Source organism: Balearica regulorum, chromosome 15 (assembly GCF_011004875.1).
Source record: "Balearica regulorum gibbericeps isolate bBalReg1 chromosome 15, bBalReg1.pri, whole genome shotgun sequence".
In the NCBI taxonomy this organism is placed as follows: domain Eukaryota; kingdom Metazoa; phylum Chordata; class Aves; order Gruiformes; family Gruidae; genus Balearica; species Balearica regulorum.
In genome coordinates this window covers 11917009-11934866 of record NC_046198.1, presented here as the reverse complement: position 1 = coordinate 11934866, position 17858 = coordinate 11917009, and the positions used below count along the sequence as shown (strand labels likewise).

The 17858-nt window shown below is 44.9% G+C and overlaps 1 protein-coding gene across 1 annotated transcript; it reads right to left on the bottom strand.

The window, feature by feature from the left end:
• Positions 1–901: 901 nt before the first annotated feature.
• Positions 902–12679, bottom strand: LOC104640176 (cytochrome P450 3A9). Its single transcript, XM_010308455.2, has 13 exons — positions 12515–12679; positions 9745–9838; positions 9269–9321; positions 8050–8149; positions 7349–7462; positions 6978–7066; positions 5803–5951; positions 4652–4779; positions 3947–4031; positions 3392–3552; positions 2723–2949; positions 1735–1897; positions 902–1532 (listed from the first exon to the last, which is right to left on the bottom strand). Exons 1-13 carry the CDS (start codon positions 12583–12585, stop codon positions 1434–1436), a joined length of 1533 nt encoding a protein of 510 aa, XP_010306757.1. The 5' UTR covers positions 12586–12679; the 3' UTR covers positions 902–1433.
• Between the last annotated feature and the right edge of the window lie 5179 nt (positions 12680–17858).

Below are 17858 nucleotides of genomic sequence, written 5' to 3'. Positions count from 1 at the left end.
CACTCCCAAACCCCTTAATTGCCATGGTTGATAAAGAATGGATATGAATTCTTGAATAAATTTGTGCTATGTTGGATTGTAGCATTCGGATCATGTTGCTGTTTTGTCTCCTAAACTAAAGAGAAAAGTACATGGCCACAGGAGAAAATTATAGACCACTGTTTCAAAAATATTGCCCTGGAGTGAAGGATGCCAGGAGAAAGCTAACGGGTGATTTGATCTGGTTTGCAGCTCTTCTAAAAACCTTTTCCATTTCACTAGAATCCTTCTTGGTTGGTAGGTGTCAGGACAAGCACAATACACCAGGGTTAACCAGAGTGTGAAATTCAGATCCAGGAAAACCCGCCACCTCCTTTGATATTCCCTACTTTATATGGTCAGGGATGACATAAGTCCTTTGGTCAAAGCATCATCCTGGTGGCAGGACCAGCCCATAGGCCACAAGCCGTAGACTGCTCTGGAGCAGTTTAAGAGCAAAGCAGCTCACAGCAGGCTAACACCCCACCATGGGCAATGTGTACACCCCATCCCTGGCTCTGGAAGGAGGCAAGGCTCAACTGCAAGCCATGTCCAGACAATTTCTCCAGGAGCAGTGGCCCTCTTGCAGTGCTGCCACCACCTCCTGCGAGCCGCTCCTGTTGCTCTCTGCAATCTCTCCTCTGTCGCTTCTGTGCAGGAGATGGTTGGCCAGTGCTGAACTGAAGGCAACCTCTCAATCAAACTAAGAGGTGGGAGTTATAGTGTTTGTAAAATACTGTACAAATGGGAGGGTTTGATCACATTAAATGAAGGATCAGATTCATTAAATTAAGTGGAAAGCAATGTACTTGGATAATTTCAAGGGTTGAGGCTGAATAAGGTCTTTAAATAGGAAGTGATCAGCTGCTATACACAACACAGAGCAGCTCTCAAACATTTTTAATGACAGTATTTGTACACACTTTAGTTTAATTAACACATGGCACAAGAGAGGTTTGGTAACTAGGATATAGTCTCACACCAGTCAGCTCAAATATAACACACACAATTTCAAGCATCAATACGCCAAGAAGAACGTCACCCATCCCTGCCCAGCAAGGTCTGGCAATTTGAATTTCCATCACACCTTGTTTCTCTTGGATGCAACAGTAATTCCTTCTCTACAGATGGAGAAGTTCCCTCAGAAGTGAGTGGATGATCAGCTTCTCATTTGGATTTATTTCTTGTTTTCTGCAATCAAAATTAAGGGGACTGTATATTGTCACTGCCCAGTGATCCACATTACATTTCTGACAGCTATGTTTATTAGTAAATATGTAGTAATTGCTTACAGAATTAACTAGAGCTGCTCTTCTGTGTCTGTACATGCAGGAGAGATTTCCTGCGATGTGTGATCCCTTTGTTAGCACAGCACTCGTTAGACGCCAGAGAATTGCTGCAGACTCAGCCGGTGTTTACGCCTCTGCAGGTGCGGTGTTGGTCCGGGGGACTAACTTCAGAATAATCGGTTTCTCTGGTCTTAAGAGTCCCTGTGAACTCAGCTTGAGAGGGATCTGCAACAATAAGAGGAAAAACATGCTTGGAGATAGACAGACTAAATAAGTAGAGATTAAAAGAAAGAAACTTGGCCATGGTTTGGACGTAACTTTATCTGTAGTGCCTGAAAGTGCAAAGCCGCTGGTGTTAGCACCCATGGTGAGAAGCTAGGCACCCAGCTCTTCGTGTGTGAGTTTCAAAAGGAAATGTGCTCCTCACCTGAGTTTCTTTGCAGGTCTGGAAGGTGAAACGTTGCAGCAGGATGGCGATGGCAACTTTCAGAGTCAGGAGAGCAAATCGCATCCCAATGCAGTTCCTGGGACCAGCCCCGAAGGGCAGGTACGTATACGGGTCTATGGACTCTTTGTTTTCCTTACTGAACCTGGATAATGACATGGTTGGGGAAAAGAAATGAAGGCAGCAAAAATCCAAAAAGCTACGTATCTGTATTACTTAGAGATCTCTTGCTGGTGCCCTACAGAGACTTGTTTGTTTTTTCACTAAGGTACCTCAGCATACCCCAGCAATCGAGTGCTGTGTCACAGCCCTCATTGCAGACAGGATTTTGAGTTTAATTCTGTCCATTCAGGCTAGTAGAAGTTGAAAGCAAGGTGAAAATCTACATGCCTGGCCAAAATGACTGATATTTCCTATCTGTTTTATTTAGTGAGAGAGAAACCAGGAGTTGCCTTTGTTAGGAGCAGCCTGTGGTTTCGGTCTTGCTGGGAGTGAGAGCTCGATACCAATTATAATAATAACCAGCTAGGGAAAAGTTCGTTTTCAAGGAAGTGATAAGAGGGAAGGCAACTCTGGAAGGATCAACTCTGGTGTATTTTGTAGCAAAGCCTACATGAAGGAAACAGCTTCAGCAATGAAGATTATACAGAAAGAAGGCTAGCAGTTAGAAAAACTCACCAACTACCCACTCTGTCAGCAAGCCTAAAAGCTGTGTACAAGATGTTGTGAGGTATCAATGTTATTCTCCCAATAAGATTGTGGTTTGAAACCCTGCTTTAAGTGCAAAGTTCACTTTCTTCTTAAAATGACATTCCCATGAGCCTGCAACTTCTCATTGGTAGTGTTTGTAAAAAGATAGGAAGAACACCATTAAGAAGCTAATCAGAGATTAATACTTAATTACTGCGCGAGGAAAAAGCAGCATGCTATTTCTTCCCTTTTGCTCTGTTTGGGTTTGGGTTTTTTGTACCTTTCTGGTCTGAACTCTTCTGGGTTTGGCCAGTACTCAGGGCTGCGGTGCAGGGTATAGGGTGGGATAATAACAATGGTTCCTTTGGGAATGGTCACTCCATTTATTTCTACATCTTTCTTGCAGGCTCTCTCAAGCCGTCCCCCAATGGGGAAGAGCCGAAGGGTTTCACTCACTGTCATGTCAAGATATTCCAATTGCATCATCGCTTCGTACGTGAGAGGAGCCTGTAGGGCAGTAGGAGAAAGGTGACCAGGTATGTTAACATGTGGATTGGATTGTCCAAAAATGACTGATGAGACCAGAGCATCCCAAACCTCTGCTACCCCAACCGTGTCTCAGACTCACTGAAGAACAAATTGCAAGGTAGATATTGTGTAGTTGGTTTCATTCTCCATCCCTGAGTGATGGAAATGCCTGGTAACCCACATCTACTTGTGCACAGGCACAGAGTGTGGCAAATGGGTTTGTGCAGTGGGGTGGCCTCTAAGGTTTCAGCTCCCAAAAGAGAATCGCTGCAGGGTTGAATTGACTCGGCATGTGTCTCTTGGAGCTCTCAGAAGATCCCAGGAGGAGGTTGTTTAGGAGCTAAAGATTTCTCATTGTCTTGACCAAATGAGGCAGACAGCAGGGTCAGAGGGTCTTTGCCATCACGCAACGTCCCCTTACCTTGTTGGGTAAGACAGTGTCGATTTCCTCCAGCAGTTTTTGCTGCACGTCAGGATGCATGGCTAGTTCATACGCCAGGTAACAAAGTGTGTTGCTGGTGGGCTCGTAGCCAGCAAAAATAAAGATGAATGCTTGTGACAGGACCTCTATGTCAGTCAGGGCTGTGAGGAGAGAGGACATGGGTGGATGAGCAAAACTGGTGTTGGCTGATGGTCTCAGCAAGGAACGGGTAGCAATGGGTGGGGTTGAGGCAGGTTTGTTGCGGTTGTTTTCTGATAACACATTTATGGCTACTCTGTCTGGAAAGAGTCATTGATAAAGGGGTCAGATGGTTCCCCAGGTATAAATGATTGACAGGGCAGTTCTAGTCCCTGGCAAAGGGCCTGGGAGATTCCCCTTAGCCCTGGTGCTGGCAGGAAGGGACAGACACTTCTGCCTGGAGCTGGTCAGTGGAAATCGTGGTGACCTGTTGAGCCTTTCTCTGGGAAACAGCTCCCCATATTCCCCTCGCTCCCACAGTCCCTGTTCCTGTGATGAATATTTGGATGTTGTTACCTTTAGATGAGTGATTTGCTCCGTTGCTCTCGTGACTGGTTGACTTCTGGGATTCGATCATCAGCTGCAGAAAATCTACTCTGCCCTGAGAAGGGAAGCAGGAGAGTTTCTTTGGTGACAGGTCCCTCAGAGAGGGCTCAGATAAGCAGATTTCATAGCCAAACACAATTTTTAAACTGAAAGCATCCCCAAAATGCACATGGCTTGCTTGTTGTAAAACACAACATGAAGCCATTGGGTGGGAGAACAGTGTCTCAAATCAATTTTGGGAAAGAGATCCAGGCTCTAAAATGGAGAATTTTGCCAGGAAGCAGCTTCAATTTTTGAAAAGTGAAAGGGGAAGGTACAACCCTGAAAGGTGGAATTGCTGCTCTTGTGCTGTTTACTCTGCTCTCTCTTATTCTCTGCTTAATCTTCTTCAGAGAGTCTCTTTCTTTGACTTATTACAAGTTCTGCAAACCCAAGCTTAATGCAATTCTACTGAGCCTTTATCTGGATTTAGCTTCAGATCACAGACACACAAGTCTGCTTGCTTCTCTGCCAGGGCTGGTCAGGTGAGGCTTTTCAAACAGTATTAAATAAAGTGTTTACACTTAAATAGATTCAGAGTTTTGCTTTGGCTTCACCTGTGATATCATCACCCTAATTATATTTCACTTAAGTGTATTTTCTGTCACAGTTGCTAGCAAATTCACACTCACTTACCTTGTGAGGCTCCTTTTCACGATCCTGCTTAATTTTGGAGATGGCTCTCATGAAGAAACTTACAGCATCACTGGGGAAGAAGCTTATGTTCATCTTGGCCAAAAGAGGAGTAATGAATGGGAATACAACTGAAAAACGATTTTGAGAATAAAATCACACACTGTAAACAAACTCCACCTCATATAAGATAGCTATGGATGTTACTGAGGAACTAGTGATGCTACTGAGAAATTATTTCCTCTCTTGGTTTTTCCTACCTGGGCAAAGCCTAAGCTTTGCCTTTTTTCTTTCTCTGTAAGAAGTTGTTTTGATGCAACCCCCTCCTAAGTTCCTGTCAACTAGGCACAATTGAGCTGGGTATAATCTTTGCTGTAAGAGATGACCAAAGCATATGCCACCTTCTTTTTCTAAGGTGCTGCTTTCTGAGGACAGGTTACTTCTGTGCATTGTACAGCATCACACCAAGGATGCAGCTCAGAAGAGCAATATTGCAAATTCTGAATTTTTTCAGTCTGAGCTAGTCACTGCCATTCTATGTTCAGACAAACATTTTCAAGCCCACTTCAGAGCATTTCCTTCATCAGAGACTCAATTTTGAGCTTGTGTATAGATTCATAATATCCACAGCACCACAACCTCCTCTATGCACAGATTATAACTTTCCCTGTGTTTTAGCATGGTATCTAATCTTGATGTAAGGTTGCAAGTGATTTAAAGTCCATCACTATCACTGTTAAGTTATTGCATTGGTAGGAAATTACCTCTAATTACAGTCCCCACTCAGCACTCTCTTCCAGAAAATGCATTTCAAATAGCACCACTCTCCTCAAGCTTCACAGCTAAACTTGCTTTTCAACCCTAGAATCATTTTCCACTGCTTATTTGGATATTGGCTGGCATGTTCATATGTTTCTTGTACTGTGGATGCCAAAGGTGGAAGAAGTTTTTGCCCATCTCCTTCTCAGAGTTTTAGCATGAAGCTAACAATGAGGAAATGATGAGAGCCATTAGGACCTCCAACCCAGCTAGTGAAGTTATCCAAGCAATAGTTGATTGGTTAACATATAGGATGCACCAGTCTCTGATACGCTTGCTAAAGTCATGCTTCATGAGTATTCTGGCACCTGAATGAAGTTTTCAAAGTCATTTACATGCCAAGATGAAGACTGGGTCAAAAAAGTCAAACTTGACCAACTTCTGCATCTCTCTGACAAAGGGGTCTTTGGGGTTGTTCATGGAGTCGATGTTCACACCAAATGAAGTGCTGGTGACAACATCCATGCTGTAGCTTCCAAAGATGCTGAGAGAAGATGGAGAAGATAGACTGTGGTTAAATATTTGGAGCAAGTGAATATATTTTTTCCTAATGCCTATGTGACATTCAAATATAAATTCTCATAAGACCTCCTGCTCTGGTTTTGCAAAGGAAATTGGATATATGGTAACTGGAAAGCACTTATAGTGAAAGGGATAGATTTTGAGAGCTTTGGTTTCAAGCCTGCATGGGTTTTGAAATCAGACAGCTTTTCTGAGGGTTTTAAAACAGCATGTAGCTACAAACAGCTAAAACAGCAGGTTAGTGCAAGGACAGCATGAGACTCTCGAGCGGTTTAGCTTCTTGGGGAGGGGTGGCAACACACCCTGCTTCAAACATTCCATGAAAATGGTCTTGTTCAACCCAGCAGAGGTACCTGTAATGGTGTGAACTGTCCAAACCCTGGCCTTATGGGGTTTTTGTAGGGGAGATCTTTGCTGGTGTGTGATCAATGGTGTGCAGCTGTCCTTTCTGCATCTCTGCTTTGGAATTGGGGGTGAAATACACAGTTTTCAGGGCACAGATGAGGATGACACACCCAGAGCCACACTATGTTCTCCCCTCCAGCTCCCCCCAGCAATGGGGACGAGTGGTGGACAAGCATCCCATAGTGCCGTGGGTGGGACTGGGAGGCCAGCAACCTCAGCGTCCTGTGGTATAAGAAGGTGGTACACAGAGATCATGAGCATATGTGGGGAAAACTAGATTTTCCTGGTGGATTTGGAGTTATCTTCGGCCTGAGGATTCACAAAGCTGTGCTGGAGCGTTTCCTCCTCCCCTCCGATTCCCTTTAGAAAGCTTTTCTGTGTGTCTCTGCCTCTAGGAAGTTTCCCTAACATCCCAGCTTAAATTTTCCCTTTCAAATTTTCAGCCAGGCTTTCAGCTAGCCCCATCCCTTATTTCAGAGGTCTGGTTTACCCAGCGAGCGATCTGTGTTGCCAGTAACGAATGAACCGCAGCACTGGCTAACAAGGTTTGCCGCTTAGCGTGCTGCTCCTAGCAGCTACTTACTCCTTTACAGCTACATCGTTGTCCTTTTCCACTCGCTTTTGAACATTTTTCACCAAAACTTCCCCATAGTGCTTCATTATAGGAAACATCTGGAACACAAAACAGAGATGGTCACTTAAGTATGGTACATTTTACTCCTTTAAGACAGGCTTAGGAAGACCATAGGGATTTTCATGAATATTTACAAATAAGATCTTTCTGCTAAGTTTTTATTTTAAGCCTTTTTTTGTTTTAAATTAGGCATAAATTAAACAGGCCAGCTTAGTTGCCAGGCTCTGACTAAAGAAATTAGACCCCTGTGACAATCTCAGCCTGGAATCACTGCCTACTGACTTTCTGATTTAGTTTGCATTGGCTCCGCTGTGTTTTACCTCCTTTAGTTTCCCACTGGTGAAGGTTGGAGAGAGCACAGTACGAATCCTCTTCCACTGTTCATCTTCAGCTAATGAGATAGCATTGTTCAGCACCCCTGCTAGATCTACACGCTGGAGGGGAAAAAAAACAAGGTGTTAAGCCCAGAAAAGGTAGCAGCTTCCTTGCAAGGATGGGAAGGTAGCCTAGGCAGGGCTACATGCTATGTCAGGGACATCACTACTAGCAGCAAGCTAAGTCCTTACAAACAGCCTCTCTCAGGACACGCATACGTAAGCAACCCCCTTTCCCCCAGCAAACCAGCTGCGAGATGCCATTTCCATATGTAACCCAACAAGCCCAAAGTAGCCGTATGTACGCGTGCACCCACACCGAACCGTGCCGCCCAGAGCCTGCATCCCAGCTGGTGGCACGTGTGCTAGCTGGACCCTTACGGATTCCTGTATGCTCGTACAGACTGAAATTCATATATGTGTGCGAGAGCAGAATTTGTCTGATGTGCAGGCGAACAGCTTCCTCTGCCAGCCGGGGTATGCGGTCCCCAGCCTGTAAGGCAGGGGAACAGTGACATACAGTGGCCGTTTGTAGCAATCCCTATAGCGCAGCCCCTTGTCCCCTATGGGAACCCTGCTGCATGCTTGGCTCTTCCTGTACTTCGTTTTCTGGACTCTATGGTACATCGTGATGCTTCTGTTCTTACCCTCCGGTTGGTAAAGGTGGGGTAACACTCTTTAACCAGCACAGTTTTAATGATTTGCGGGTCCACGGTAGCCACCGCAGGTTGCCTGCCATCATAAATCCTGATGGGGGGAGAAGAGGACACAGATAAACAACCCCAGACAGTTGAAGTGCAAGGCTTGGCTGATACCCAGGAAACAAAATGTGTTAAACAAATGCTCCTCCATCACCAGCCTTGCTGTTCTGCAGATGCCTAAGCACAGACATGTAGAAAGGAGAGATGGAAAAGGACTCCCAGACCCCCTCCCATCTGGTTTTGTAAATGATGAAGGGGGCTAAACACCTTCCAAATTTGCTGGGAAATGAGCAGGGCTCAGTCCCTCAAAGGACCAGATACTAAATGAAACAAGTGTCTTTACTTTCTCCCCTGACTCTGTGTTTTTCCAGGCACTTAAACACGTTACAGTATTAGAGGGAAACTTGTTCGACCCCTTTCAGGCTCTTGAATTGGGTGTCTGGAGACTTGGGCTGACAGCACTGAAATATCCTTGGAGATGAAACTCAATCCTTGTTTTTGTCTTTTTAAGCTGCCAGTTCTGAATTCTTTCCCGCAACAGATGTAGATTAAGCAGATTTAAGCACTTTCCCCATTTATGTAAAGATAACTTTTCCGGACTCCATTTTTAAAAGTCGCTATAGGGACCAATGGGTGCATTATAGAGGGTATGTGCACGTTTGCAGCCCAGGTTAAAACAGCAGCAGTAAAAGCCAGAGGAGATGTCTGGCCAGAGCAGACAACGATAGCTGCACTGGCTCCCACCGCAGCAGGTGAGGACCAGCAGCACGAGGAAGTCGGCAGATTTTGGATCTGCTGCTTCTCTCAGTATTGGCAGTCACTCACATTCCTCTGCTGTTGGTGAACCAGAGGAACTCGACCTCCCGGTTCCAGATTCAACCTTAAATAGTAGTTTTGCTGCTGATTTTGTTAGAAGTGGGTGAGGGCCTTTTGTTGTTGGCTTTAAAATGCCTTTCATAGCATAGATCAAAGCAATTTCCATATAGCATGACACCTGCAATCATCAGGATTTAACGTAAGCCACCACAGGCACCCTATCATTGCTGTACTTGTCCTGCTGGGATCATCAGGGGTGCAGGTAGAGAGAAGGGAGTTTTCCTAATGAATTTTTTCCCCCCTTTGTATGGATTCTTGCTTTACAAAGAGATCAGTGCTTCATACTCACCCCCAAACTTTCCCATATTTCTGGAAACATTCATTGTCAAAATCCAAGAAACCCTGTAGGAAGCAATACAAAAACGATCTCAGGATGCAGTGGAGGGGATGATATTGGAGGTGGTTGGTTGGGAGGGATATCTGTAAACTGACGTTCAGAGCTGCCTTCTGATTTCTCCTCTCCAAAAACATCGTGAAGGACAGCATAAATGTATATCATGCTTGTGAATGAGCTGTTTGCCAGGACCCTGGCAAAGGGCAGCTGTAAATCAGCCACCCATGAGCGCTCGTTTGGAGATGCCGTAAAGGCAGGGCCCCGTGGTCTGTATTACTGAGCCCTTATCCCGCGCTGGCCTTTGCACAACCTGTGCGTTAGAGCGGAGCTTGGCATTTGGAGATAACTTATCATCGCCATGTATCTGTTGAGCTACAGCTGTATGAGCAAAGGCAGATATTTCTGGAGCCAGGAAGGCTTCAGTCACGTACTTTGCGATATTCCAGGCACGTCCCGAAGAAAGGCAGAGGTGTCGGCCCAGGAATACCCAACTTCTTGAACAAACCAAATGGCCAGATCCCATATCTGTGGGACAGAAAAGGCAACAGAGTGTTACATCACCGTGGCACTGGGACTGCGAGCTCTCCTAAACCTGGAGACTGCAGCAATGTCCCTTTGGCTCTACATAGAGGAGGTTGATCCAGGAGCTGGAAAAAAGTGGCCCAGAAGAAAATTGCCCTGTAAAAATTACTTAATAAACAGGGTAAGGCTCAGTGCTGCCACACGCAGCTTCAGAGAGATCACTTTGGGGTAAAGCCAGACATCTCCTAAAGGCATAGGTGCTCTGGTGGAAACGGGACCTCAAAGCCTTTAGCAAAAGTCAAAAGAGGAGCTCATTGCCAACCAAAGGAGAGGCAGAAAAGGGAGCTGGAAGAAGAACACCAAGCTGACGTGTTTTTATTGAAGAGATATCAAAGCAGTGCCAGAAGTGATGTCCCAAACAGGCCTTTTGTCAAGCTGCACTTTAATTTCATTTATTGTTCTCCTTCCTCTTAGCCTGGCGTTAGCTCAGTGGTGCATCAGAAAGTCTTGTCTTGATGGTTTTCTGTTTAGATTTTATTGACAGCTTTGCAGATTTCTTTCCTCTGAAGCACCCTTTTTGGCAGCTGTAAAGTTATTACTTCTACCTCGGGGCCTTCTGTTTCTCGACAAGGGCCTGGGCTGCAGCCCTTTGAAGCTTGGCTTTGGCTGTGTTGAAAAAGCTCCTCAAAATATTTGTTTTTTAGTCGGTAGCTGCATCTTCCCAAGTGAGCAGTTTGTTGCAGAAGGGATGTAAAACTGTGAAGGTTTGGCAGCGGGATGTTATCGGAGATCCTCTCTGGGCCACGTGGCAGTAGCCGCTCAGGCAGCATCTTGAGGGGTCTAGGCTGAGACTCAGGAGGGTTTCCCTTGCAATTAGTAATATTTTTCTAAATCTGGGGGACCCCAAATGAGATCAGTCCCCAGCACAGGTTCTGCCAGAGCACAAAAGAGGACCTCATCTTATGGTCCAAACAGAGCAGGCAAAAACAGGGGAATGGCGTGTTAGCAGGTGTAGAAAGGTTTCAGAGTGCTCTGTTTGTCAATGTTTAACCTTTTCTGTCAAAGGTTAATTCAGTACTAGCTATAAAATGTTTGTGGATTCTCATTTGTAATGTCTATGGGTAGCCAGGGCTGCAGGAGGACCAGGAAATGCCAGGCTGGGCTGGTTACAAAGCCCAGAAACTCTATAAGAACATAGGCTAGACTTAATCCATTTGAAACATGGCCAGGAAAACACAGTCTAACGCTCTTACAACTAAAATGTGACATGGTTTTCTGCAGGCTGAGAAGGACCATTCAGTGTAAAGCCAGAGAATAATCATTACTTCTTCTCGCCATGGAAGTGAACCAGAAATGCCTGATGCTCCTTCATGTGTGAACTGGAGCCCCAGATGGACAAGAAGCATCTGAACAACCTCCCTGCACTAATGGGCAGTGAAATCTCTATTTTAGCTCAGATATCAAAGCACAAAGATCTGGGCTTCATCCCTTTTGCCACAACAAAATTGCAAGTGGCTGCAGAAGGCGGGAGTCTGGTAACCAGCAATCTCAGATGGCCACAGAATTATTGACGGTTTGGGTCAATAATAAGGGTGAGTTTTTTTGGTTGGTTTAGGGTTTTTTAAGAGTCTGCCCTAAACAGGCTTTTGAGTGATCCAAATCACAGGAAAGGGTTTTAAAAACAGGGCTAAAAGTTTCAGAGCTTACTGAACTGCTGCGGTTGGAGCATTGCCAGGGCAGACAAATGGATTGTGCTCGTGTGGACCACATTAATCATTAAGGTTTATGGCTAGCAACATGCTGTCTCTGCCTAAGGGCTTGTCAACACTACAAAGTTTGTCAGTGCAGCCTTGTTGGCAGGAGCTGCCAGTGGAGACGCTGTATGTCCCAGCAGAAGGGGGTTTTCAGCCAGCCCTGCTACGCTGCAGCACCGAACAGCATCAGCAAAGCAGACAAAAGAATTTTCTCACTAGCACAGCTCCTCTGAAGCAGCGGGGTACGCTTCTGCCTGATGGAGTTTGTCAGAAAAGCCAGGAGCAGAGACCTGACCTTGCTCCGGGCTACATTCTTCCCCCAGCAAGGGTGGGCTATGGGGATGGGCATGGGGACTCACTGCAGGCGTGTGGCAAATTGCAAAGTGTCCCTCCTGGTCTGGGTGCCCATGCACGGAGCATCTTACCTGGGCACAACAGGAGTCGTCAGGAAGAGAGAGAACTGATTGTATGAATGCTCTTTTTCTGGTGCCTTTCTGCTGCTCTCCACCTTTGCGGGTCATGCAGTAGGGTCATCTACCGCCTGCCCCCCTCCATAGGGCAACCTCAGCCAGGGAGGCACAGTCTTCCTTTGGCTGTATTTCTGTGGGAAATAACCTAGCGGATCATGATCCTCACGGAAGCCAGAACCCTGCTAGTAACGAATGTCTGGCACTATTATTATTTGATTATTGCTCTGATGCTTAGCAGCAAGATCATAACAATACATGGGAATACTCCAAACCTTGGAGCAAGATCACGCGTCTGTACAGTCTTTAGACTCCTCTGCTACTTCTCAGAGCCTCGTTAGAGGCTAGAAGCCACAACTACCTGTTTGCTCCTTGGCAGACTAGTTGCATGAAAATGAACAACAGTAAGAACAGGAAAGTGGCATGAGCAAAGAACCAATAAAGAATATTTTACTCACGCTACCAGGAGGGCCATGAAAATGAGCAAAAGGGCCCAGGTCTCCATAGAGAAGGAGGGAAGAAGGTTCATTTTGGCTCTTCTCTGGTTGGCTTTGAGTTCTGCCTTGGTGAGTTTGTCTCAGGTCTGTGGGAAATAGGAGCATTTCACAGCGTGCAATCTTTAGTGTCCAATCATATGATTTAGGGGCTGTCCTTCTGTCATGAAGGAGGAGGAGTGGAAGGCAAAGGTAGCAAAGTATGCTAATCTGAAAAACATGATTCGTGTGACAGGTAAATGCCTGCCCAAACTGTCTAAGGTTCAAATTATTTAATACTTATGTTGCTAGGCATTTCAGCTAGTTTGTTGTAATAGTAAGTAATAACCGACTTTTTATTGAGTAATGCTCCTGGGCTCCTACACAAAAATAAATAAAACCAAGTTACAATGAAAAGGTAAATCCCAAAGCAGGTGTCAGAACTAGTTTACAAAAGGGAAGGAGAAGTGAAAAGGTTATTCATACATTGTATGATAAGATCTTTTCTGGCAGCTGAATTAACTTTGGCAGATTTTAAGATGTCGTTTGAAATATCTTTATGTGTTTTGAAGAGCAAGCGCTGCCTGCCTCTGCCCATGGTGGGTCAGAAGCTCTTCTAACAAAGGCGGGAATTTGCCCCCTATAAAGGCTGTAGAAGTCCACCTTATTTGCTGGCTTGTAGGCAGGAGTTTTGTAAGAGAAATACTGTCATTCCACAAGTGCAAGCAGTTAAAGTACCACCATTTTCAAAAAAAAAAAGCTCATGAATAAAACCAGCACACTCCCTTCTGCAGCTGGCAAAAAGACACAAGCAAAGGGAAAACAGATTTTGTAACGGTTCTCCTGTAAGAATGGTGCAGAAAAGGAATAGCATCTTAGAGGTGTGGACGTGCTGAGAGAAGGATTTGATGGTGGAGAAAGCTGGGCTACTTGGATGGTGCTTGTTATTGGCCACAACGTCAGGGCAGGAGCTATGTGGTTTGCATGGATGTGTGCTACAGCATCTTTAGGGCTTCATTCAGAACTCTAAAATGGGCAATTCCCTTCCTATTGGCAGAGCTGCCATCTTCAAAGGGGAGTTTACTGGGTGCGAGTAACTGGATGTTATAAATATTTAGCACATCAAATACCTCATGTCTCCGAGGTCGTTGCTGTGATTGATGCTGGGTTGACTGATAGGTGGACACAATCCACATGGTGGTACGAGACACGTGCTGAGAGTCACCAACTGACTTATCTCAGCAGTATTTGTATCTCGTTTCACCTTTGCCTGGCCTTTGCTCTGACCTTCAGACACAAGCCAGTTGCAGATTATTTTGTAATAAACACAGTCTACTTTAGTTTGACATGAACAGGCAAGTTCAGGACATAGTTATACAAGCCGGTGTCAGGTCTTACCTTGCTTGATTCAGAGATGTTGAAAGAGTATGTGATTAAGTAACTACTTTCCCATTCAGGACCTTGTCACAGCAGTGATTGTTCTTCCAGGATTCCCCTTTGCACATTTTGACATAGCCTTGAAATTTGAACTTCTGGACACCAAATGTTCCTGACTCACTGTGTTGGGAAACAGGTTAATACAGTTTATTCATGAAATAGGATTGCTGTAGGGCTCTCCATTCTCAGTAAAAATAGGACTCAATCCTTGCCCTGTTGGGGTCATTTTTAGGGGTAAGAATAGTCTCTGGAAAAACTTGTGAAAAACCTGATAGGTGCAAAGTCTTGTTGCTGGTTTTGCATTGCAGTCTTATGATCTCTGCCAAATGGACTGTGCCTATTGACTTCAAACAAACAAAACCCCACGATCCCATTAAGAAGCTGATATTAAGCTGATAGATAAACAAAAAAAAAAAAAAACAAACCACCCTCATATGATTAATCCATGCCAGAGGAAAGTCAATAACCCAGGAATGAATGACCAATTTTCACATCACATGCAAGTCCAGCCCAGAGCTGGTTTTATGCCCTAACTTGTCCTATATTAATACTGTAAACCTCCAACTCTAGGCTGAGGTGCCCCTAAGCTGCTAGGGGGTACAGCAAGCCAGCTGGGAGGTCATGTTTGAGAGGTGGCTTGGGCACCTTCAGAGGGGAGCCTGGGGAAGGCTTCTCCTCCTGCCCTCTGTCTCTGGAAGGGAGGAGAAACATCAGCTGTTTGGCATCACCTTCAGCCAAGGCTGAACCACACCTCACAGAAATGGTGGGAAGGAGGAGAACCGCAAGGCCAAGCCCCAGCCTTCCCTCTGCCTTCCCAGCTGAGTTCTCTGCCCACCTGGATGCAGCTACACTGAGCCATCACGATTGTCCCTTCACCCTATCCAAGTCCTTCAGAAGCGTCTTATTCCTTACCACCATGGGCTTTCAGGCCCGTCCTCTATTTCTCCTGGACATTTTGAAGTGCACTGCGTGCCATCATGGGTTTTGTTGAACGCACCATGCCAGGCATCTGCTGGCAGAGACACGCTGCTCAGGGGTGCGAGGAGGCGCAAGCCCGGGTGGAGGTGCAAATATACCTGTGGGAACACCCTGCTAGTGACACAGCTAGTCTCACTCATGGGTGACAACGTCACGCATGATATGCAGTGCACAGTGTATATGCATCACTCACCGTTGTCATTTAAGCTGCTGCACCGTATGGGAACTCCTGTGTTGCCACCATGCTCCCAGGACAGCCACAGGCTGAGGGAGAGAGGTTTAAAAAGCCAAAGTTTGCAGCAAATTCAGAAGAGAACTGAGCTGCTTTTCCATTTCTAATGTCCCTAAGTAGCTCAGATTAATGGATTAATGGCTTTCAGGAAGCAAAATAACACCACGTTGTTATTTGCAGTGTAATGAAAGGAGTGCTCCTAATCCAGGTTGTGAACAAGGTGTGATGAGCAGGAGGGATTTCTTGTGTAATAATGACGGGGGGGCTGGGCAGGAAAATGGAAGAACATGTACTTCTTCCACAAGCTGTGAAACCAAATGATGTAGGGTTAGAAAAACATTGTGGAATAGCAATTATGACTGAGGCACAGGTGTGGAGAAGAAAGAACAGTTCAGAAGAGAAAGAGCTATTGGCACAAAAAAAAAAATAAGCCACCATGGGTAACATTTTGTGTTCATGATGAAAAGAAATGCACGGGCACGAGGAGGCCCTGGCTGGGTAAGCCTGAATCTGTAGGTCTAAGTCACTTGTGAGTACGATCATGAAAGAAGTTGTCCTGAGATACTTTGGGGAATTTGTTTTAGATTCCCAGGGCTGGACTGGTTGCGGTAGAGACGCTGCAGTGCTACTTGGGATATAAATGTTGCCGGGGAGTTTTATCACCGAGTACTTTAAACTCTCTAGATATAGATTGCAAAAAATGCTACTCGTGCAGAGCGCAGATAATTTCTTCATGGGAGATGGCAGATTTCTGCACTGGAGAAACACCAAACTGGCAAGTTTAGCTTCAGTGTTGATAAGTAATTTAAGATATTCTAGAAGAACAGTTAGGAGCAAAATTAACCTTGGGCTGGACAAAATGCATTCCTTCAGTTTAACCTAAGTAGAAGTATAAACAAAAATAAGCTTATAATTAGGGCTCTCTTTTTCAAGAGGACAAATTAATGAAACAAACCAGTGGAAGATCTCAGGGTCTTTAGTGTAGACTGTGCTAATATTATCAGCCACTTGTATGCCAAGAGACTTGTAGGAACAGACTTTACACCCACCTGGCTGAGCAGCTACGTTAAAAGGGATGCTCAGAATAAACCGACCAGATACGAGGTGAAGGAAAAAAACCTCAGTGATTTTGTAGTTCAAGGTATACTATTATATGTCCTAGACACAAAATCTTATGGGATGGGAGCTCGTTTCTGTGCCCGATCTGGAGCAGCCCAGTGCTTGAACGTACCAGCTCACTGGGGTCAAACTGGGAGGGGTCCAGCATGTTGGTGGCACTTCTCGCCCCCTTGGAGACATGCCCCCCAAACCCTTTGTTTATTTAGTCTAGCTAAAAGATAGCTGGGCTGGAAGGTGGTTGCTATGAGATAAATGCCAGGTAGAAGAGCTATTTAATCAAATTATGATGTTGGCACAGGGACAAATGGGTATAACCCAGCCATGAATAAATGCTAGGCTGGAAATGAGCAGAGTTCTGGCCTGGAAAGCTCAGGAGTCTTCCCATCATGGGTTTAAAAGAAAGGAAAAAAAATCTCAGATAATGTAAAGTGGGGCTAGATAAGACAGCTGCTGGTGGGAGGAGGGAGCAATACATTACAATTCTTACCAACACCCTTCTGCCAGAGCAGTGTGACGAGTTCACTTTCAGCATAGGCAGAAGATGTGGGGAGGCAACTATTTATTTTCCCTGATACACAGTGGTTTAGTTACCCACAGGAAAATACTTCATAATGAAGGCTACATCTTGTTGTCAGTGGTTAAAATATTGATACAGTGCTGCTGGATAAAAAAAATCAATGTATTTGGAGGGGTCTCTAATGATACTTTATGTAGTTCTGTGTATAGATGACTGATACCCTCCTGCACATAGATTTCCTTGGGATTTAAAAAGCTCACAAAAAACCTCAACAAAAAAGTAATTAATTCCCCTGGATGTTTTGTTCCATATACTGAGCTTTGGAACTACACAGAAACTAGGACATTTTTCTGATGTTTTTTTCAGTTAAAGTAATATCCCTGATACATACCAATCTTCCTTCATAATCTTTACAATATATCACTATATTCCTTTTCGTTCTAAGAAATGACAGCTACAAAAGCTTTATGATATATGGAGAGCTAATTAACTCTGAGCACTGCATTCTTTTGCCCAATCCAGTACAAATGTCTGTTTGAGGTTCTCTCGCTTTAACCTCATAAAATGAGTTAAGAAAAAAATAAAGTATCCTGCTAGCTCTGCACACGACTTCTTAACTGTGATGCAATGAAAGACAGGGTTACATCCCACGAGGGAGCAGCAACAACAATCCTGGACAAATACAAACTAGAAAAGATGTATTTCCAATATAAGGTGTTCTCTCCTGGGTATTTTAGGAAAGATACCTTAATGGGGCAGCTGCGCGTGAACGCTGCTTTGTGACGCCATAATTTTGGCAAAGTCATTCCAAGAAGTGTCTGTGCACGTCATTGCCCGAGCAGACTTCTGCATTGGTAAGCCATAGCCCGGTGAAGTCAGCGCACTTGACTCATTCAGAGCAATGGATCTTTTACAGGGTGACAAATCAAACGGTTCATCCGGAGTATAAGGATGTTGTTATGCAAAGCATTGCATAAGATTGTGCCTAGAGCAGGAATAACGTCATGTCTTCGGTCATTGTCCCTGCCTCCGCTCCAGCTTTCCAC

Bases quoted from the DNA above. Each gene is read 5' to 3' on its own strand.
- LOC104640176 (XM_010308455.2), bottom strand. From the start codon at position 12,585: ATGAACCTTCTTCCCTCCTTCTCTATGGAGACCTGGGCCCTTTTGCTC. The intron at 7,463-8,049 runs GTAAGAACAGAA...TTTCCCCTCCAG, and splicing joins CCACCTTTACCAACCGGAGG to CGTGTAGATCTAGCAGGGGT. The intron at 1,533-1,734 runs GTGAGGAGCACA...TTATTGTTGCAG, and splicing joins AGACCTGCAAAGAAACTCAG to ATCCCTCTCAAGCTGAGTTC.